This window comes from Cydia fagiglandana, chromosome 18, assembly GCF_963556715.1.
Source record: "Cydia fagiglandana chromosome 18, ilCydFagi1.1, whole genome shotgun sequence".
NCBI lineage: Eukaryota > Metazoa > Arthropoda > Insecta > Lepidoptera > Tortricidae > Cydia > Cydia fagiglandana.
Window position 1 is genome coordinate 14,560,611 of NC_085949.1, and position 24,241 is coordinate 14,584,851.

At 38.4% G+C, this 24,241-nt stretch overlaps 1 protein-coding gene and 1 long non-coding RNA gene across 2 annotated transcripts in view; one reads left to right on the plus strand and one right to left on the minus strand.

Moving 5' to 3' along the window:
* LOC134673213 (dihydroxyacetone phosphate acyltransferase) overlaps window positions 1-14,109 on the plus strand; it is a 36,196-nt gene extending 22,087 nt beyond the window's left edge. The window contains exons 7-11 of the mRNA XM_063531162.1: window positions 789-926; window positions 1,850-1,929; window positions 2,872-3,036; window positions 5,860-6,008; window positions 6,631-14,109. Of these exons, the coding sequence (XP_063387232.1) occupies window positions 789-926; window positions 1,850-1,929; window positions 2,872-3,036; window positions 5,860-6,008; window positions 6,631-6,775 (677 nt within the window). The 3' untranslated portion in view covers window positions 6,776-14,109. The remainder of the gene's footprint in view (window positions 1-788; window positions 927-1,849; window positions 1,930-2,871; window positions 3,037-5,859; window positions 6,009-6,630) is intronic.
* A 1,266-nt stretch (window positions 14,110-15,375) lies between these two features.
* On the minus strand, window positions 15,376-23,080 carry LOC134673214 (uncharacterized). The gene is made up of 2 exons (XR_010099435.1): window positions 21,045-23,080; window positions 15,376-19,942 (listed from the first exon to the last, which is right to left on the minus strand). It is a non-coding gene; the product is annotated as an uncharacterized LOC134673214 (long non-coding RNA).
* Between the last annotated feature and the right edge of the window lie 1,161 nt (window positions 23,081-24,241).

Below are 24,241 nucleotides of genomic sequence, written 5' to 3' on the forward strand. Positions count from 1 at the left end.
GTTGAGATTAGGTGCATTTTTAACCGACTTCAAAAAAAAGGAGATTCTTTAGATATCAAAATGAATAAAGTACGTATTGTTAACCGGCTCTATTTCACATTTATACGTATGGCGATATCGGAGTATTACTTTAAAGGGTCTAGCAGGCTAAGCGAACAAGAAGTGCCCCCAACGACGGATTTGGTCATTCTTTCAGGTGGTGTACTGGCAGGTCCTAAGAACTCCCTATGCTTAATATCAGTCCTCGATCTTCTTTTGTTTTCGAGTTATTCAGGATAATGTAAAATCATCAGTGTATCATTGAAAGTGTCATATTTTGTAAACCGTTCAAGTTAGATTAACCAAACAAAATTATATTTGACAACAATAAAATAGACTACAAAATGAATATGTTTAACATGCATCATGTCCTTATACTTCATTATAAAAAAAAAACATTTTATTTTTCTTCTCATTATTTTTTATACTATTCGCGGAGGTACACCTACAAAAAAAATATGCATGAGTAGCCACTAATACCCACTATGAATGAATGAATGAATAATATTTATTTCAGGACTAGTCCCATATTATGTTAGTAACAAGTTTTGTACATACTTAAATTTAGTGTTAGTGCAAAACAACATAAATAAAACTAAACTATATACGCATATAAAAATATTTGCATAAATCTTCGTGCGTCATGTAAAAAAAAAAACATTATCGAACAAGGATCTCGGAAACGGCTTAGATTAGTTTTCCCTACATTTCCTCGTAAAGCTTATATTTAATTATAATTTTCCATGCAGGCCACATAATAAAAGCGGAGACGATGGTGAACGCCGTGCCCATAATCCAGCTCCAACTGTACGTGAACCCTGTCCTACACTACCTCGTGCCGCCTGCCGTACTGTGCGTCATAGTTGCTAGGGGACCGACTAGTAGAGGTAATTTCACAGTGATAACCTTTGTTTCCATTCAGGCCACATAGTAAAAGCGGAGACGATGGTGAACGCCGTGCCCATAATCCAGCTCCAACTGTACGTGAACCCCGTCCTGCACTACCTCGTGCCGCCCGCCGTACTGTGCGTCATAGTTGCTAGGGGACCGACTAGTAGAGGTAATTTCACAGTGATAACCTTTGTTTCCATTCAGGCCACATAGTAAAAGCGGAGACGATGGTGAACGCCGTGCCCATAATCCAGCTCCAACTGTACGTGAACCCCGTCCTACACTACCTCGTGCCGCCCGCCGTACTGTGCGTCATAGTTGCTAGGGGACCGACTAGTAGAGGTAATTTCACAGTGATAACCTTTGTTTCCATTCAGGCCGCATAGTAAAAGCGAGGACGATGGTGAACGCCGTGCCCATAATCCAGCTCCAACTGTACGTGAACCCCGTCCTGCACTACCTCGTGCCACCCGCCGTACTGTGCGTCATAGTTGCTAGGGGACCGACTAGTAGAGGTAATTTCACAGTGATAACCTTTGTTTCCATTCAGGCCGCATAGTAAAAGCGAGGACGATGGTGAACGCCGTGCCCATAATCCAGCTCCAACTGTACGTGAACCCCGTCCTGCACTACCTCGTGCCACCCGCCGTACTGTGCGTCATAGTTGCTAGGGGACCAACAAGTAGAGGTAATTTGACAGTGATAACCTTTGCCTCTATAAGGGGCTCACGTGAGCCTAAAAAAACAATACAATCTGTGAAAAACAACAATGAAACCGGTAGAACAGCTGATTGCAAGGGAATTGTGAGAAGTAAATTCTTCGGTTTTGTAGGGAGTTTCCTTTCTGTACGGTAGTATTATTCTTTATTCTGTGATATCATATAAGTTATAAGGGTTAAAATGTCTTGTTATTTTACAGAGCAGTTGGTGGCAGACTACAACCGCATCAGAACGATGCTTAGACACGAATTCTTCCACCTCGAGAAGACTGAAGGCGCGGTAAGTTGAATTTAGTTATTACAAACAAATGGTGTCAATTTTCAAGCTACAATACTATGGACTACCTTAACTAGGCGTCAAAGGGTCCCCCCTAGATATATCGACCAGGGATGTTGCGGATGCAGATTTTTTGACATCCGCGGATGCGGATGCGGATATTTAAAGCCTCACATCCGCGGATGCGGATGTGGATGTCAACATTTGGTATGGTCTAATATATTACATTTTTAGCATTTTTTATTTTAAAAAAAACGAAACGTTTAGTATTTGAGCAAGAATATAGGTGCGTTTTATTTAATAAACAGTAACTTGGCCGACTTTTCGGGATCTAGACGATTTCGTTACACATAATGACGAAATTACCTAGCACTTACGCCGCCGGCGCCGCCGCTTAATACGTTCCTGTTACCGACTTGGTCGACATCCGCATCATGCGGATGCTCCGCATCGATTTTATGCGGATGCGGATGCAGATGCGGATGTTGAAAATAATGCGGATGTTCCGCGAATGCGGATGCGGATGCGAATATCCGCAACATCCCTGATATCGACGCGCATTCGGTAAAAGCCGGAAAATGAAAAAGCTTTATGTCCGCGCAATAAGAGCGAAAAAGCTCCCGACGCGTCGACCGAGCCGAGCCGAACTACGACTTTTTCGCTCTTATTGCGCAGACATGAAGCTTTTTCCTATCGGATATTGCCGATTCCGCGTTAACATATGTGGGGGAACCCTTAGTATTCGTTTGTCCGCTTTAAAATTATAGTTTTTAGTGAAATGATTAATTACCACTAAACTGGTGTATTCCCGTTTGACCTCGCCGGGCACAGGTAGGAATAGGCGTAGGTAAGGCGTCGGTCACGTATGGGGCCGGGACACATAGGAATACACCCATAAACTGTCCATCTTGCGTCAGTCACTTAACCAGTTCGCTCTAATTCCAGACATTCTCGCAAGCTCTAGAATACTGCCTGCAAAATGGAGTACTAGCGACAGAAGACAACCTTACCTTCACACCAGGCTCGGACGCAAAATTGTCGTATTTGCTCAAATGGGCTATTTGGCCTGCCCTCTCCACACTGCTCATCTGTGCTGATGTCATGGCACAGGTAACGCCATATATTTATATTGTATCTTCGAACGATTTGAATCGAATCATCACACCGATCTTTATCGCATAGCTAACAATAAAGTATGTTTCTCTTACTCCGCATTGAATTTCAGTTCTATTCAATGTTGTTTATTTCACACATAATACGTTTACACAGCCATAAGTATTGTAGAACGTTGTACGATACATGTGCGAATAGGTAATTAATTCGCAACTCGTAGAATATTTAAGTCAAGATTAAGGTGGTGTCAAAACCATCAAGATCAAATTAAAATGGACAAACTTGCATTACATCACTCAAGGAATGACTTTCGGAGTTTCTGGAAAACGACTAATAAATTAAACCCTGCGCCTGGCTTGCCTGTGAGCATGAATGGTGTGACCGACCCTGTAGAAATAGCTACTTTATTTAAAAACCATTTTGCGGTGAAGTCACCACTCGGACCGTCCACGTCGATGCTTGACACTGAGATTAAATCTGATGACCCAGTTCTCGAAATTTCGGCTAAAGATGTGGCACAAGTGCTCAAACAGATGTCTAGAGGAAAGTCACCCGGTCACGATGGTCTCAGTGTTGAGCATCTTCGTTACGCCGGGCCGCATTTGCCCAGAGTGCTTGCAATGTTTTATTCGCTATGTCTCCGCCACTCATATTTGCCTATGGAATTAATGAGAACTATTGTAGTGCCTATAGTAAAGAGTAAGGTGGGGGATATATCGGATAAGAGTAACTATAGGCCTATTTCCTTAGCGACTATTCTGGCTAAGGTTCTTGACGGCTTGCTTAATGTTCAGTTGGATAAATATCTGACAGTCCATGACAATCAGTTTGGGTTCAAACCCGGATTGTCTACTGAGTCCGCCATACTGAGCCTTAAGCATGTCGTTAGGTACTATACCACACGGAAAACACCTGTTTACGCCTTATTCCTCGACTTATCTAAGGCTTTTGACTTAGTAAGTTATGATCTGTTATGGAAAAAGCTTGGAGAGTCTAACGTGCCTGTTAGAGTAATGAATATTTTTAAATATTGGTATAATAACCAAATAAATAATGTTCGGTGGGCCGATAAGCTCTCCGAGCCTTACAGGTTACAGTGTGGGGTCAGACAGGGTGGGTTGACTTCACCGAAGTTGTTCAATGTATATGTGAACGCGCTGATCGTCGCGCTCAGCAGCCAACATGTCGGCTGCCACATAGATGGCGTGTGTGTTAATAACCTAAGCTACGCGGACGACATGGCGCTGCTGAGCGCGTCGGTCTGCGGGTTAAGGAGACTGCTTCGGATATGTGAAGACTATGCATCTACTCACGGTTTGATATATAACTCTAAAAAGAGTGAAGTAATGGTTTTCAGGTCTGGAACTCGTTTACCAGAAAATGTGCCTCCAATTAGGTTGAATGGGGTCGAACTTAGCCATGTAAGGCAATTTAAATACCTAGGTCACCTGCTCACGGACAATTTGATGGATGACGCTGACATCGAGAGGGAGCGTAGGGCGCTGGCAGTCAGGGCGAATATGCTAGCTCGTAGATTTGTGCGATGCACGAGAGAGGTCAAAGTGACTCTTTTCCGAGCTTACTGTACCTCATTGTATACGTGCACTCTATGGGCTCATCACACACGCAAATCTCTCAGCGCCCTACGCGTCCAATATAATGATGCGTTCAGGGTGATGTTGGGGTTGCCGCGCCACTGCAGTGCATCGGGCATGTTCGCGGAGGCGCGCACCGCGTGCTTCTTCACCACTCTGCGCAGGCGGTGCGCGTCCTTGCTCTGCAGAGTGCGTGCTAGCCCCAACACCATCTTGGACATGATCTCCAGCAGGTTTGATTGCCCTTACATGAACCACTGCATGTCAATACATGTAAATAGTAATGTAAAGTAAGGTTATGTATATAGTATTATTAGGTAGTATTATATTTTTTATTTTATTTTGGATTTTATTAGTAACATGTTATTTATGAATTCATCTGACTGTGCCTAATTTGAAATTCTTGACATTTTTATTATTTTTATTATTTTGACTTTTTATATTTTAATTTATTTGACAACGATTTTACAATATTTTAATGAATTTATTCTAATTTAAGTAACTTATTATTTTTAACTGAACAATTTTATATTTTAAATGTGATTTCGTTATTTTATTTTTATAAATGTCAGGAATGTTCAAATATTTCAAAATTTTTATTGTTTATTATTTTATTGTTAATCCTATGGAAATTGTAATTTAATCCTATGTAATTTGTAATGCGATGTGTTGGACCTATGATGTCTTAAATAAACGGATTTATTATTATTATTATATAACCAAATCACTTACACGGTAAATACAAAATAGGTACATTTTGTCGACATTTCATATTTCGTTTTAATTCCATAGGTATTTAGTTTCCTATAGATATTATAACCAGTTGACATGAAGGTTGCGCTTTGCTCCTACAATAATACATACATACATATAGTCACGCCTATTTCCCGGAGGGGTAGGCAGATACCACGGATTTCCGCTTGCTTCGATCCTGACATACCTCTTTCGCTTCCTTCACTTTCATAACATTTCTCATACACCGGCTTGCGTGGGCGTGTGCGTGCACTAAAATGTTGGAGCCTCACACGCACACGTCACGCAAGCGGTGTGCCATCTTTCATAAGGATCTGTATACTACAACGCCGCACGCGCACGTGCACGTTACACATACGCAGCCGATGTGCACAGGCCAGAGCACCCTAAGGTGCTCTTGGCCTGGCCTTTCTTCAGGATTACCTGATCTGATCAGAGAAATAATTAATATTAAAATGATAATATGTTTCAGCAAACGAGCTGTACACACAAGCAGGCGCTGACACTGGTGCAGGCGGCGGCGGAGGCGGGGCGGCGGCACCCCTACTGCCTCAGCCTCGACGCCGGCGCCTGCTGCTGCGGCGGCCTGCTGCTGGCCGGGGCCTTAGTGCGGGACAAGAGGTCAGTCCTACTAACGCCGAGGACACAAAACAAAACAAGCTCGACGCTAACACCGACAGTATTATTGGTTAAAATTAATGTAGGGTAATTGCGTCAGTTTACCGTCCAGTGTCAGACATCAACATCAAACATCAACATTTATTCAGCAAATAGACACTTTTACACGTCAACATTGAATTTACATAAAAGCAAAAATAATAACATCAACAATTTTATAAAATAAAACTAACAATTCAATCTAACGTATTACAATTACTAAGAGATGTATATGGTCTCTTAATGTCGAATTACATACAAAATACAGATAAAAAAAACACACAAAAAAATCTATAATATTTAGAGGTGTAAATGTCTCAATGGTGTCAGAACTATAAGATTATATAGTTTATCAAGTTATCCTTAGAGATGTATAGGGTCTCCAAGAGTCAATATCCTGTATAATTAATACATTCATTAAGAGAAAAGAAACATACGAGAGCAGAATGAGGCGACTCACTGTAATTAATTAATAAAAATTAAGTTACTAAGTATAATAGCTCGTGTTAGCTTAAACAGACCAGTCCACTTAGACGAAATTGGACAGGTGGTATACCATCCTAAGACTTGAACGTTTTCCTTGCAGTGCCACGGAACAAACCTACACCGTGTCACCAGCCGTATTGTCCGAATGCCGCCGCCTCGTCAGCTCCGTACTGCCCGAGTTCGAGGTCGACTTCACCGCCACCAACCCCGTCATCTTGGACCAGAAACTCGCAGCTAGACTATAGATTGACTTCATAGTTCAGTCATTATAGATTTTGACCCGTGAATAATTAGTTCTTGGAATTTTTTTCGTAGGTCCATCGGGGGGGTCACTGGGAGTGTAATTCTAAAGTAAATTCATAAAGTAGACTGAATCAGGCTCCTGCGTATATTCGAAAAACGGTTTTTCTTGAATAACTCGGCCATTTTTGATTTTACAGTAAAACCGTGTGGACAAAAATGTTAGGAAATTTGATTCTCTACAAGTTTGGTCCTCACAATTTTTCTTCTAGTTTCGATATTTTGGAAATTCAATTTGAAAAAAGCGACAAACTCAAAACATTTTCATCACCTCGTTTATTTTCAACTTTACGGCATAAATGAAGAGGACTAAACTTGTAGAGAATCAAATTTTGAATTTGTCGCTTTTTTTTTAATTTAATTTAATAATTTAATTTCCATTTTCATTTAATTATTCATGGCTAGGATCGGTTTTTTGGATATAATGACTGAACTATAAATAAATAAAATAAATAAATAAATCAAATGGGAGTAACTTGCCAAAGACAGAGTCAAGTGGCGCAAACTAGTATATGACGGGCGTAAAATTCACGACGACGCTTGGTTTAAGGCACTCGCAAGTAAGCGAGCCAAGCGTCATTAGCCCGACACCTGCTCGCCACGGGCACATTACACCTGCCAGGCTTGTGGTCGTGTTTGCCGCTCCCGTATTGGCTTACACAGCCACGAAAAACGTTGTCTCCCTACACACTGCTGGTGTAGTCTGTAATAGACTCGAAGGCCAATGACAATAGGTCGGTGGCAAACTACAGTTCGCCTTGTAAGTGGTTACCTCCTTCGTTGAAGAACTGTTATACATATGTACAGTCAGCAGCAGAAGTTGCTATGCGGGCGACGTGTTCAAAATTACCTTGACACGCTCTGATTCCGTAATAATAACGTCGCGTCAAGATCATTTTGAACACCTGGCCCGCTTAGCAACTTTTGCTGCTGACTGTACTATCTGTTGTAAGGGGTCGTCCATTAGTTACATCCCACAAAATTTCGATTTTTTAGACCCCCTCCCCCCTTGTCACACTTATTCATCTCCCCCTGTTGCTGTGACGTAATATGTGGATGAACCCTAAGCGTGTTTGCTTGTCCTGAGTACAAGTCAACTAATAGACATGAAGTGATAGTAATGTAAACCTTTCGTATATGTCTGATTGGCCTAAAATCGTAGGTTCACACCTCGATCGTGTCATATAGATTAGAAAATACCTTTCTCGAAAGATTAAATAACCGAAAAATTAGGTCAAATTCCTTATAAAATATAGACGAAAGATTAAACAACCACAATGCATGCAAATGTATGATGCCATAACTGAGCTACATATATAGTGCAGTGTAGCGGTATAAACATTAAGGGCCACTTGCACCATCCCACTAACCCGGGGTTAAGCGGTTAAACCGTTAACATTGTACTGGTACATATTAACTCACATTGTAGACGGATCTAACGCGAATTTTATTCAATTACCTAGCTGGGACATCAGTCAGCGGCCACCACGACCAGTGAAACCTATGTCGAAACGTCGGTAAATCAAGGTAATTGAATAAAATTCGCGTTAGACCTGTCTACAATGTGAGTTAATATGTGTTCAAAACGCGAAAGTTTAAAATATTATATTGTACTGGTAACTATGGTAAGTCCAGGTTTAACCAGTTAACCCGGGGTTAGTGGAATGGTGCAAGTGGCGGTAAGTACCATTTATTATTAGACCTATTATATGTGGGCGGTAATTGCTAGGGTTTTATTTATTCATAGGAAAAAAGTACAAGAATTCAGTTAATGAAACAATTCATTCCTCAATGTAAGAGCATTGAAAAAACTGCTCACAATTTTGATACCAGTAAAATCTACTTTGGGGGCAAAATGGGCCCATAATAGTAATGACTCTATAAGTGCGACCACACCGCTGCTCAAAATACGCTGACGGTGCGGAATCGCTTTGACATGCCGTGAACTTTAAAATTTTACTAGGAGGGCATGCGATAAAATCGTGACATTTACGACGCGTCCCTGCGATCTCGGCACCGTTGGCGTGTTTTATAGTTCGTTTTTTTAGCATTAGAAATAAGGTAAACAATGCGTGATGCGTCTTTTAATTGAAAAAACACATTTTAAAAATAATTTACGGCAAATATGTAACAATTATGAATCTAATACGATCATTTATATTCTACTTTCATAAGTAATAGTTATTGATTTTTAAAAAGCGTTTTTCAATTAAAAGACATGTCAAGATCGCTTACCTTCTTTGAAGTTCTTTCTAATGCCAAATGCTAAAAAAAAATCTAATGCTATAAGCAGTGGTGTGGTGACCAATGTGACCATGCGATAAAAACGGTACTGTAAAACCTCCCAAAATTAAGTATCAATACCAATGCTCCTTTTGGTTTATTCCGAGTTTTCTCTTCCATTTATAAACATACCTTGCCTTAGAACTAGGTACAAAAAATACAGTAAAAACACACCTGAACCAAAAAAAAACCGTTAATTATAATAATTATGGACCATAGTTGGGAGCAAAGAGTAAAGTAAGTATATAGCTTTGGACTATAATTGGGAGGTTTTATGATACGACGGTGCCTCACTGCGATTCCGTCCCGTCACCGTTTTTAAGCAGCGGTGTGGTCCACCTTAATTTTCGGGAAAAGAGACAATTTTTTTTTTGTGTATGACCCAGTGCGCATTTTTATAAATGCTTTTTGTAGAGTATAGAGGTAACTATTGTTTTTTTTCTGATGTAAAGTGAGAAATATTCGCTCCAAAGTTAAGGCTTGTAACGAAAATATTGGTGATATTTTTTAAGTAATAGCTTTAAACGTCATTATAAAAGTTGCCGTATTAGGTATATTTATGGACAAAGTATTGTGAATTATTTGTGATGTACCTACCTAGTTATTATTAGTATGTACAAGTTTTATATTTAACTAACAGGGCGACTCATCAAACTTTACGTGAATAACTTATAGTGCGCGCCCTCGATAATTATCTACAATTTCTTTTCGGACTACATATAGACCAGTCAAATCTTACAAAAAAATCTCCTAAAAAAACAATGCGTGATGTAGTTCTGTATTTTTTATATAATGTTTGGAGTCCTTGGAGGAATGTGAGACTATGTTTTGCAAGCAAAAAAAAGCTGTGCTCTCTGTGTAATTTGCGAAAAACTGCAAAAATTTCAGACTTTTTTCAGAATTTACAGATTTATTGTAAAACTATGGGTTTTTGTTCAAAACTTGCTATGTAATGTTGAAAGTATATTAAATTTGGAACAATTTAGGCCTATAAACAGCGCCGTATGTGAAATAGTTCTTGAAATATGGGACTTTAAAAAAAGGGTATTTTTTTCCTTGGAATGAAATTACAAGTTTTTCCTATATTTTAAGACAAATATCGGCACAACCGCTCATGCTATGATATATATTGCAATGAATAAAGTTATAGCAAATTTAATTACCTTTCATTTAAGTGCTAGAAAAAGTCAGTAAGTCTTACAGTACTGAAGTTATCGTAAAAAAATGAAATTGCTATAATGGGGAAGGCAACTGATGTATTGTTTAAGGCATTGTCAAAATCCCTTCAAAAGGCAGTACCATCGTCGAGAACGCAATATACGATTATCTTTTACCGGTTTTCCCCGATAGCAGTCGAGCGACGTCGGAGATCAACCATTTTTAAAATTCACCCCTCTCTTAAGCACTTCAATTCAGTAATGAAATCAAGACACAATCTGTAGTTTGGCTTGTTTCTCGGCTCCATTTTTTGCTTGTAGCCATAGATCCCACGATGCCGATTCCGATTTAACAATTTGTTATGATTTTGAACTTATTTCATACGACCGACCTTGACGGTAATAATTATAGTTCACGGCAATTGGCGTGGTGTTGGATAAACACACTGAAAGTCATGTCACTAGTATCTAGCTCGCGCTCGCTTATTGGTGCTCTTGAGTGAACTCTGAGTCGTGGTAATACAAGATCACGATAATATCCTAACCGTAACATAATGATTCATCAGAATCAGCTACCATTACCTACTCTAGGTAAACGTTTAGTTATAGGGCATGTATGTGACTCAGTCTTGTCATGAAACCAGTATATCAAAACTTCTTCAATGGTTTACCGAATTTACACAATAAATTACAAATTCATTTCCAATGGTTGTTAAGTCTGAAATGAATGTGGTGCTACTGCTCAGAGAGTTGTCAATCCACGGGTTGTAACTAGCAATACCTCTTTCACTAGTAGTATTTAGTGTATAAAATAAATGTATTTATAGTAAAAAATAAAAATAATTGGAAAGTAAATGGGTCAATTTATCAATAGAAAACAAGTAATTGTGTGGTTTTATGAAACCACGATACAAGTGAAACTTTTTTCGGATTGTAGATATAGGCATTTAACTAAAAATATTCGGAAATTTATCGGATTTAGGGTGTTCAAAACGGGTTTTTTAATCTTAACTTAATTAATATTCTCTTTAATTATCTTATAAAAGCTCGCCCAACGCCAATCACGCCAGTTACTCAACATGATGCTGTAGTTCATTATTAATATCGCTTATACGAGTCAAGGGCTAAAGAAACCGGTATGTAAGCTTACCGATATGAAACAAATGTATGCGATCCGCCCGGCTTGGCACATCATGTTAACACACACTTATCTATACTTTCCTACGTGTTTCGTTCAGTTCTTTTTCTATAAACGATTTGGTTTGTCAGTTTATACACCTATCTAGTAAATACTAGTAGTAACAGGATATTGCCAGTTAAGACCCGTGGATTATAACACAAACGTATACCTAGAGTGGGTAATGGTAACTGATTCTGATGTATCAATTTGTTATGGTTAGGATTTTATCGTGATCTTGTATTACCATTACCACGACTCAGAGTACACTCAAGAGCACCAATAAGCGAGCGCAAGCTAGATACTAATGACATGACTTCCAGTAATTTCAGTGTGTTTCACCAACACCACGCCGATTACCGTGAACTATTGTCAAGGTCGGTCATATTAAAACAAGTTCAAAACCATAACAAATTTTAAAATCAGAATTGGCATCATGAAATCCACGGCTACAACCAAAAAGTGGGGCCCAGAAACAAGCCAAGCTACAGATTGTGTCTTGATTTCATTACTGAATGAATGAAGTGCTTAAGAGGTGAGTGGCGTGAGTGCATTTTAAAAATGGTTGATCTCCGACGTCGCTCGACTGCTATCGGGGAAAACCGGTAAAAGATAATCGTAGATTGCGTTCTCGACAATGGTACTGCCTTTTGAAGGGATTTTGACAATGCCTTAAACAATACATCAGTTGCCTTCCCCATTATAGCAATTTCATTTTTTTACGATAACTTCAGTACTGTAAGACTTACTGACATTTTCTAGCACTTAAATGAAAGGTAATTAAATTTGCTATAACTTTATTCATTGCAATATATATCATAGCATGAGCGGTTGTGCCGATATTTGTCTTAAAATATAGGAAAAACTTGTAATTTCATTCCAAGGAAAAAAATACCCTTTTTTAAAGCCCCATATCTCAAGAACTGTTTGACATACGGCGCTGTTTGTGGGCTTAAATTGTTCCAAATTTAATATTCTTTCAACATTACATAGCAAGTTTTGACCAAAAACCCATAGTTTTATGATGAAACTGTAAAATCTGAAAAAAGTCCGAAATTTTTGCAGTTTTTCGCAAATTACGCAGAGAGCACAACTTTTTTTTGCTTGCAAAACATAGTCTCACATTCCTCTAAGGACTATAAACAATATACAAAAAATACAGAACTACATCACGCATTATTTTTTATTGTAAGATTTGACCGGTGTAATATATATATGTAAATATATTTTCAATATTCTGATTTAAATAATGATAATGACAAATTTTTGATCGCCCTGTAACGTGACAATTGAAAATTGATATTTTGTAGGATTTAGTTTGTCCTACCACCTTTTGACCGCCACCGCGCGTACTATTTAAAATGTATACTTGGTCAAGCAGATCTTGTCAGTAGAAAAAGGCGGCAAATTTGAAAAATGTAGGCGCGAAGGGATATCGTCTCATAGAAAATTTGAATTTCGCGCCTTTTTCTACTGACAAGATTTGCTTGACCGTCTATACCTTACTTCATTTCAATAAAGTTTACTATACAGGGTTACTTTTTTACCAGTACAATAAATCAACATACGTAATTGTTGCCAAAAATAAAAAATACCAGCATTCTTTGTTACTACTATTTGGGAACAAAAAATCAAAAATACCAATGCCCGAACTTATCCGCTAAAGTACTAGAAAATTTGGATGCCTTACGCATCAATTAGCAAACGCACGAACTGGCAACTGTTTGTTTACGTCATCGCGCGCGATTTCATACCGTTGACACCTTGTAATTAGTGCAACCAGAAGTTACTAAATTGGTGAAGGATAAATTAATTGATGCGAAATAAAAAAAAAAAATTTATTTGTGCAATGTGATCTATTATTGATACCAATGATGTGGTAAAATTTATTGTACCGGTAAAAAAGTAACCCTGTATATTGCGATAATTTATAGGCACTGGAAAGGAATTTATTTTCAGTATCATTTCGTACCTTGTCAGTGACAATTAGAGATGCACCGAATATCCGGTTACAATCGGGTATCCGGCCTATCCGGTCATTATTTTACCTGTGAAATATCATTAGTGACCTACTATCCGGCCGGATACCGGATAGTAACATTGCTTGATTCGGAGTAAACAAATTGGATTTAAGAAACAGACACATTCATTATCGTTTACACTTGTTTATTATTTTAAAACAATTTCATCATTCCACTGACCTGCACGCGCACTCATTTCGAACCTAGAAATGAGTCCGCGCGAACGTTTACTAGGAAACGGGTCAAACCTGCAGAATGCGCACCTGAAAAACCGAAATGTATGTATAGTTCCTCTGGGCGAATATTCGGCCAAACGACTAACCGTTGCATCTCTAGTGACAAGGTACGAAATGTTACTGAAATTAAATTCCGTGTGTACTATAATTAAGTTGTGGCGGTCAACATTTTATTTAATAAATATAAATCAGTATTTTGTGATAAATTGATGCCAGATTATGCATAATTGTAATAGAAACGATAATGTTCTCACGGACAAATATTATAGATTTGATTTGTTACCAACATAGTGCTTCGTCACTGTGACAACTTGCCTAGTCATACATGCCTGTATTTATCGGTTTATGTTGTTTTTAAATATAACGGTGTTGATAATTTATAATTTAATTAAACTTTTCTCAAGCAATTTGTGAGATTTTTATTTTTCAACCTAAGTTTGGTCAATATATCATCTAACCATATGTTTGGTAATTGGTGCGGCCTGCAAAAGTGAAAGTCGTGGAATAACAGTAGTAAATGCTCTAAGGTTGTAGTGCATAATTATTTTCCATCGTATTTTCACGGAAACGTACGAGCGTGTCTTGCTATGTCAGTCAGTCTCGGTAAAAAAAAACTAAGGTTGACTGAAGTAGCATGACAAATACGAATGCTTCCGATGGAAAATAATTATGCACTATATCTTTAAGGGCCCCCCCACATCTGGCGTCTTTCGAGCGTCGGCGTCTGTCGGCGTCGGTCCAGCGCTATGGAAAAGGACGTCGCTGCGCAGTTGCGTCGACGTTGCGTCGACGTCGGCCATAGAATTGTAGACGCCGACGCTCGAAAGACGCCAGATGTGGGGGGGGCCTAATGGTATTAGGGTACTAATAAGCCCTTGGAGTCTGGGTTGGTCGGGCCTCAATTTGCCAACCAAAAACGACCTTGAGGTATTATATCTAGATCCTAATTTTAATTGTGAAACTCAAGGGGTTAGTTAAAGCTTTCAAAAATGTAAGTAAGTACTTGGTGTGCCAATAAAACAAAATAATAATTTTACATTTTATATTTACATGAACAAAGATAATTGATTGAAATATAAAAGTGTGATTATTTTACAATAACAGGAGAAAGCAGACTAAAAACAACATTTTATTATAAGTATGTAAGAATAAACAAAGTTGGAAACAAAATGGATATTACTATGATTATTAAAAACCAGCTATTTTTATAATTTCATATATAGGTAATTTATTACACGATTATTATTTTATTACTAAAGATTGCTGAGATCGTTTCTCACTATATAAATACATTTTATACATCTTTACATGTTTGTGGGATAGTTGTCAAATACAAAAATAATTAAATCAGAAAACAATCAAATAATATTTTAACCTAATGGACAAATATGTGCCTTTCAATGTGAAAAGGGGTCTTAAAAGTTGCCACTTACGCTATTTTATTTTAACGCTTTTTCATGCAGAACTATTTAACCATCTCAAACATTTAAACGGTATTTCAACTTTAGTATTACTTGCTAATTAAAGTCCAAATGAGATTGGACTTCGTCTCTGGAAATGCTTAACTATTTGAAATATCGCTGGCCCAATATTACAGGGTTTTATGTTACATTTTCAAGAGAGTTGAAATTCGACTTAATGTCACTATGACAATGTTCAAATTTCAGTTCGATAATAGTGAAACATAGAACCCTGTAATATTGGGCCAGCGATATGTCTTCTATTTTAGAGTAAGACCAAGCTAACTCGGCAGCGAATTTGATAGCACAGACTGTACAAGTGTTATTTTAAATATCATAATTTCATAGAAGTTTGACGTTTATCTACGTCTGCTGAGTTATCTTGGTCTGACTCTATATTGGTGCTGTCTGGAAAAGGGTTGATATATGTATAATGATGCACAAATAAATATGCCGACATCCCCGACACATATATTTACAACAAATAATATTTTCGCACCCTAAAAGTAAACATTAAAAACCATAGATATAAACTATGGATGAGCGCATGCATACGAATTGCCTGTTGCGATCATCATATCAGCAAAAAAGCGCCATCTGTTACACACTGCGTACAACTGTGTGAGCTCGACTCTCGCGATAACTTTGTACGGGCGTACAAGGCTTGTTAAGTTTATTCGCGGTTTATATCAGAGGAGCGTCGAATAAGTTTATGGTTAATCAAAACGATATTTATTGTATTAAAATGGGCGAACTTATCCTTCTAAGTTTCCGTTCTTCTACGTTATTTCGTGATGTCATTATCGTCTCAGGCGGCAATGCAATATTTTAAACATTCGCGCCGTACGGTGTGCCGCCCTGTGTAAGCCGGCTTTGTCAAGGTCGACAAGTTGGCCGAGCTACTAGCTACAGCAGTACAATTCGATAAGCTCGGGAGGAGCTTTCGCGCGTAAAATGCGGCGAACAACTATTTCTGTCAGTTTCTTGCTTGCCAAACAGGTAGAGTAAAAAAGAAGGAATCTATACAGCAATACAAACTAACTATTTTGGCTCAGTGATCCAAAGAGAAGCTTGGCCTCCGAAACGAGAGCGTGCCACCTGTCCACAATAATGATGAAAAAATATAAGTACCTAGGTAATGGAAAGTAATAAATACAGCGATGTGAATTAATCGGTGTTTGAAAATGCGCGCTTTGTTTCTAGCGCTCACCTGTTTTTTTTTTTTTTGAGTTTTACCTACAGTTAATTAAAAACTTATACCTGACAAGAATTAATATACTAGGTACCTAAGTCAACGAATAAAACAATAACAAATACTTGATCTTGTTATTTTGAACGTTTTTAATAATTATGTAAAAGAAACGGGAACAAACTCTGTAAGACAGACAATAGGTACTTACTTTAATTTCGGTAATTATATCCGGTAGGTAATCAACTAATCATATTTAAGTAAATTTACCTATACAAATTACGCATTATGCATTTCTACTTCATAATAACTGTCAAAGAGAAATGACGTCCTTACAAGGTTAATGTATTAGCGCTATGACGTACGAGCGAACATCAGTTGCGAGTGAGAATGAAATAAAATTATCGTTTAAAATTGGTTTTAAGCAATAAATAAACCTAATTGGAAATTACTTACCGATTATATGAGATCCCATTTTTTTTCTTATACTTCCTATAATGGTTTTTGCACCCTTTTACAACGCAATAAGGCATTTTTGTGTTATGCTGCGTGACAACTTTCTACTGCGCAATTCGCCACACGACTGAGCGCCGTGGTGTGATAAATGCAAATATCACACCCATGTAGCGGCCCCCTTTTTAGTGCTCGTTAGCCGCGTCCTTACGAAGTAATATATATGTCCATGTTAAAAACAATCAAAATACTATTCATCAAATCATCACACACATAATATAAGCCCAAGAGCTTAACTACTAATGTGCCACGTTTTCAATACAGCTAAACTTTCCACATCAATGGAATCATCTCATGCAGACATTCCCAAGATAGAAACTTTAATTCCTATGAAATTTATCAGACGCGGAAACTTGTTGCAACCAGCACATTTGTAATAAAGCGTGTTAACCTTTTGGACGCCAATGACCGATATATCCGCACCGCAGGTCCAACGCCAAAGACGGATTAATCGGTCATAGACCACAGAGCAACATAGACCTAGGTGCTTATGCATAAAGTTCAATTTCAGTTTTGACACTTCGGTGACGTGGCGTCCGAGTGACTGCTTATGTGTTTGACGCGGCGTCGAAAAGGTTAATCAGTTCGTTATAAATCTGACAATTGAATATAATATTATCGACATAACATATCTCTTAAGCTATAATAAACTGTTTCATAGCACTAACAGCATCACACTGAACTGACAATGTGGTAGACCTATGTTAGTATCTCGTAGGAATAAGGTTTAAAGTCAATTAACTGTAATACATGTCATACACTAAGAAAAAGTGATCAAAGCCTCCAGTGCCCCAGGCTGGAATCGAACCAGCGTCCTCTGCTATAGTGGCAGATGCCTGTGCCATTCGGCCACCGGGCCACAGCGGCATAGGTCGAATGTTTCCAAGTATATGCACTACATCCCTCCCATCCTATTTCTAATAGTACAGTAATTGAATCCTGTTTTTGTTTTAGAAATTGATGAATTTCTTCCAGTCGTTAGGATAGAATAATTGGGTCGATCAACTATTTCTTGTTGTTATTCTGTCCCATCAGCCAGGAGACAATAGTAGCTTGTTAGAAGAGCTGCTGTACCATGTTCTACAAACGTGCTTAGTAGATGTCCCATTATGGAAAGGCCTCAGAGGCGTAACTAGGGGGGGGTTGGAGGGGGCAAGTGCCCCGGGCGCCGTCCAAGGGGGGGGCGCCAAAATGGGCAAAAGACTACCCCTCATCCTGGTAATCTGGCCCACAGCTCAGAAAAGCAAAGAGAAAGCCGATCTTTTAGGTACTCTTTTTTGCCTAGAACTCGACCTTAAAAGACGACGGTAGCGCCCTACCGCCCACCATCCTTCAGTGCGAATACTCTATGCCAGAAACTTCTATCAAGCAGAGGGATATTCGGTAGGAGTTGCTATGCTTTCATTTTATAAGGCGAGCGGGCCGAGTGCTTCAGAGAGTTCAGAGCTGTGTTCCGTGTTAGCGCGTCTTTTCCCTCAGGGGTCTCCTGTCGGGAAGTTACCATTTTATGGACAGTCCAAGAGACTACCTATGCAAATGGATCCCTAGCCCTTTGTCCGGCAGGCGCATATATATGAGCCGTAGTAGACGGAACCTACTCCAATAGCTGCTGCTGCATATCTGTGACATGTTGTCTATCGGACGACAGTAGGTACGGGGATTCCTATATAGGCTGGTTAAAAATAACTACATTCCCGTTGCCAGGGAGGTTTTGGGATTATACTGAGCAACTTTTACTACGGGACCAACCCCGAAATCTCAAAAAAAAAAGTTTACCCTCCCATAGAAAATGGACCAACCAAAATGTATGAACCAGCCAAATTTTTTTTTCGCGACTGAGGGGTTGGTCCCATAGTAAAAGTTGCTCATTATAATCCCAGAACCTCCCTGGCAACGGGAATACAGTTATTTTTTAGCCACCCTGTATACAGGATGTTCTCTACCGCTCGTAGGTAAGTACAATGAGCTGTTGTCTGAAGAATTGTTTGACATGCTGCCTAGTTGCCAACGATGACAGCTTGCCATCACTGCACCGCTCGCCGTATTAGGATAGGCAGAGTGTTTATCCTCACACCCTAGAACCTAAATGGTCGCGTACTGTGCGGTTTAAGAGGAATTCCTTCCACAGTGGTCGGGAGGAAATTTGTCGAAAAAAGGGAGCTCATTCCACAATAAATTGATTAAGTTCCTTTTTCTCGAGAGGCTACAGTATGGAGATCTCCAAAAAAGTGCATAAGTTTTAAAATGGTCGGCAACGCGCTTGTAACTCTTTTGGAGTGTAGACGTCCATATGATGCGGTGACCACTTACCATCAGGTGGGTCGTAAACATGTTACCCACCGATGTCACAGAATAAATAATAGTACTAGTTACAGAAGACTCACTCTCTAACAAAACGCGTCTGTCACGATCAGCGCAGATATGGCCGCTAGGTGGCGACAGCGCCACGCGCGGCTTATGGCAAACCCCAAAATTGGGGTCGAACGGATGGACTTTTAACTGCCTGTAGCAAAGCGACGACATCGCGGAGTGAGCCACGCCTGCCGATGTATTAAAAAAACACATATACACTGCATTGTCTAAATTAAAAGTAAATTTTAGTTAAAAAAAAGTAACCCTTTTGAAGTTCATTTCGTTTGTGTGGGGGGGGGGGCGCAAATTTGGTGCCTGCCCCTGGCGCCATATCCTCTAGCTACGCCTCTGAAAGGCCTAGTAACTACCAAAAAATTCAAGTTTGGTTCATTTAAATACGAAATAACTAGTATTTTAAGAGTGACCCAGGAGACCGTAACCATGGCAACTAGTGACAAGAAAAAGTTGATTCACCCAATTAATCCCTAAGTTGAAGTCACTTAGTACTTCGGTATATCCTACGCTAACTTCTATACATACTCGTCTTGATTAAGGATACAGATTCTGTATTTATCCTAAATATTATTATGTGCACGTTCCCGTCTCGTCTCCTGGGCGTTGGCGTCTATAAAGTCTATTTCAATAGAACTTGCTAACTATGTAAACAAACCGCCATATTGAAATTGTCTCTGAATGATCAATTTACTAGTGATGGGCAAGACTCCTACATACAAAGAATATAATACTCACTAGGAGAAGAACGGTAACTCCATACAAAAAAATGTCCCCAACCGTTTATACGTTTATACTACTGGCGCCCTCGATGTTTACCAATGGAACTAAAGTTAACAACCGGTTTAGCCTGGCGGGTATTGGTATTATAGGTATATAGTAATTATGTTGATAAACATATTTGTTATCTTCATATCACGAAATATATGAAAGATGCAAATATTACCCCTTGTTTGTGGTATTATCTATTGATTTAAATAAAAGGCATATTTATGTTAATAACATTGTATTATGTTTTACATATAGAAATATACACTGAAAATTAAACCCTGACAACTTAAAAATAGACATTAATAAAGCGCATTCACAAAGTTTTCAGTATTATACAAATAACATTAGGCATGCCTACCTATTACACTTTACACACAGATACACTACACTTTACACACGGCATTTTACACAGATTTCTAACTTGTATTCATACATTTCTTCACGGTTAATTAATACGCTTTCCAGATGCGTTATGACTCGGTTCCTTCTGAACCCACTAAAGCTGTATAAATTTCACTCTGGCTGCTTCAACAGCCATTGCTCCGCATTTAGCACATTTTCTATGTGCATTGCTGTAATCTATGTAGGTACAGACTTACAGTCTTAAGTGGTTGTACCGCTACGTTGTATTTATTATTTAAAGATTTAATAAATAAAATGTTCGTTATGAACTTTAACCACAGCAGTTGGACAGAGTCATTGACAAATATATTTTTTTATTATGGTGGGTAGACGTACCTACCCTCCATATATTTTATGAACATTGATAAAGACAGTTGGAAGCAAATATTCATTATAAAACTTAATCGCGTGTAATTAAGTTTTAAGCATTTTAAGTCCCGTTATATGATTAATTATGTATAAAATTCGTGATAATTAATTTAAATCAGAGTTGGGAGCAATGTTGCTGTAGAAAAATGTTTTTATTTTTATTACTCGCAACTTTTTCTCGGAGGCCAACGCACACATAGAAGCTTCAGGCGCACACATGCGCAATTATTTGGGGACATAACTTTCTTAGGAAGTGAACAGGCCTTGCCTACATACTACTTTACTAATGTCAAACCATATCGAATAATAAAATACCAAAAGTAAAAATCAAGTAGTTACTTATTTTTAATTTGTATAATCACGATCAGAAGACAAATTAGTACTTAAGAATCATGTATTGATGTATTTTATAACCGTGGCGGTAGGTACAGAGCGTGGGTTGGGTAGTGTGTAGCGGGTTTATATTACAAACTTTAGTCACAACACTACCCATCATAGACAATTGTAGAATTTAAAAGAAACAAAACCGCCATTCCATCATGTCCTATTAACCTAACTTATGAAACCATTTTAAACTTTTAATTGAATATCCAAGATACAGTTACATATTTATGTATTTTACGGAACGGATCGTTTCAATAGTGTATATGTATATGGTTTCAATGGTATTTGATGAGGTGGTGTGAAAATTCAAAGAGAAACAGTGATAAATCAAAATTGCGTTGTTTGTTTACATAGTTTGCAAGTTCTATTGGAATAGACTTTAAGTATACTGCAAAACGTAATTCAAGACCAAAAAAAGTAAGACAATGTTGCCACTGCAACAATTTGTTTGAAAAATTATAAATTCCTTTTGATAAATAATCACGCTAAGATAATTTATTCATTAGTAATTTTACTCCTACTATTTAAAAAAGTACTTTTATTTACTTATTTGTACATAAATACAAGACGCGATATTAAAAAATGGCAACATTTCTTACTTTTTAGGGTTCCGTACCTCAAAAGGAAAAAACGGAACCCTTATAGGATCACTCGTGCGTCTGTCTGTCCGTCCGTCTGTCACAGCCAATTTGCTCCGAATCACTGGACCAATTAGGTTGAAATTTGGTACACATATGTAAGTCTGTGACCCAAAGACGGATATGTAACGTCAACAAATGAATTTTAAACATAAGGGCTACTTTTAGGGGGTTAAAGATAAAATTTAAAAACCTAGTTTTGCAAACTATATCGTGTTACATATCAAACGAAAGAGCTCATTGTGAGAATCTCAAATATATTTTTTTTATAAATTTATGATAAAAAGTTTAGAAGTTATTCAAGAAAATAGACAAAAAATGACCATTCCCCCCCTCTATCTCCGAAACTACAGGGTCTGAAATTCGGAAAAAAAAACACAAAATAGTTCTTTACCTAAAGATGACAGGAAAACCTATTAGAAATCTACAGTCAAGCGTGAGTCGGATTTAAGAACAAAAATGCGGTTTAGGTTTTTTAGGGACACAGCCGCAATGGTTTAAGTGAAACGTGATGTAGACAGCTATTGCGAAGGCCCTAGGCCGATATCCGCATAAGGCCGAAACCCCGAAGCGTCCCGAAGAAGCGTGCTTTTAGCTTCAAGCGCGAGTCGGAATGACGACAAGAAATGCGACTATAGGCTGTATCTGGCACACAGCCGCATTGGTACTTGTAGTACTGATTGATTAGGCTACTATTGTTACGTGTTTTAAAAAAAGCACTATACACGGTGGCCAAAAAATTAACTAAGTGTATTCCCGTTGCCAACGTGCAACTCCGAAATCGCGAGGAAAAATTTGGCTGTTTCATACATTTTGGCTGGTCTGTTTTCTATATGAGGATACACTTTTTTTTTCGCTATTTCGGGGTTGGTCCCATAGTAAAAGTTGTAAAGCTCAGTATAATTCTAAAACCGCCCCGGCTACGGGAATGTACTTATTTTTTGGCCATCCTGTAGGTATTATCTCTTCGACCCGTCGGACGCTCTGAGCTATAGCTCCTAGGCGGAGCTCGGTCTTCAGTCTTCGCATTTGGACACTTGTACTTTGTACTACTGCTCGGCATTTAATCTTCCTGTCTAAGCTACTTTAAATCTTCTCGGGGCAGAGGTGTACGGTTGGAGCCGGTAAAGGTTTATTTGATGTTCATAAGCGCATTGTAATATGCCTACTTGAATAAACTATTTCTTATCTTTTCATCTTTATCTTTTTAATTATATAATAAGCCACCACGCCAGAAAACTTCATGTTTCATCTGGTTTTTGATTGAGCCATTCGGGTTATTCAAGACGTTTCACTCACGTCACGTTTCATATACTTACAAAAAAAAAAGTTGAAAATTGTGTGATGTACGGAACCCTTGAAACGCGAGTCCGAACTCGCACTTGACCAGTTTTTTTTGGTCTTTAATTACGTTTTGCAGTTTAGTCAACTCTACGGCTCCTGCTCGACGCAACGTTGCGTTGGCGCGACTGCGCAGCGACGCCATTTTCCATAGCGTGGACAAGACGCCAACACTCAAAAAACCCTAGTTTGGGGTGGGTCTAAAAAGAGCCCAAATTGTTTACGTTTGACAGATGATTATGTATAATGCCGTCAGTCTTACGATTCACAATAATCTTTGCGCAGTCCTTTAAGTCCATAAGGTTTTAGCAAAGACATATGTAACTTCGTATAAGATGAATAAATAAGCAAAAAACGTGCCTCGGAAATCAAGAAAAAGTCATTCTCGGATAGATGGCGCACACACCTTTGGTCTATGGTCGGCTAGATGGCGTGACGACACCGTTTCATATTTAACAATTTTAACACATAGATATCAGTGAATGAACATGGATCAAAATGATATAAAAATAATAAAATCATTTACCCATATATATACATTTTTTCGATAATTATATACACTTTCATTATGAGTTTTAGTCGTGTGTCGATAGATGGCAGTAAATTTACTGTGACTACAAAATTTACAATGACAGGACCCCTCTATACTTTCTATTCTTTTTGCCATCAGTCTTACAATTCACAATACTCTTTGCGCAGTCCTTTAAGTCCATAAGGTTTAAGTAATATAGGTGTCCCAATATGCCGTTAGATGTCGCTGTACTAAACGCAAACTACGTAACGCTGTGTTATCGCAGAATGTAGAAATGTTTAAAGTTAACAAATGCAGTTAACGAATTGATAATTTCCTTCTATTTTTGGAAACGGTGTAGTGAACACTGTTCTGTTTCAAAAATCTCATCTTTTGATTGAATTATTGATAATTACTTTGGTTAAAAAAATAACTGCATTCCCGTTGACAGGGCGGTTTTGGGATTATACTGAGCAACTTTTACTATCTGACCAACCCCGAAATCGCGAAATAAACAATTACCCTCCCATAGAAAATGGACCAGCCAAAATGTATGAAACAGCCAAATGATTTTTTCGCGATTTCGGGTTTGGTC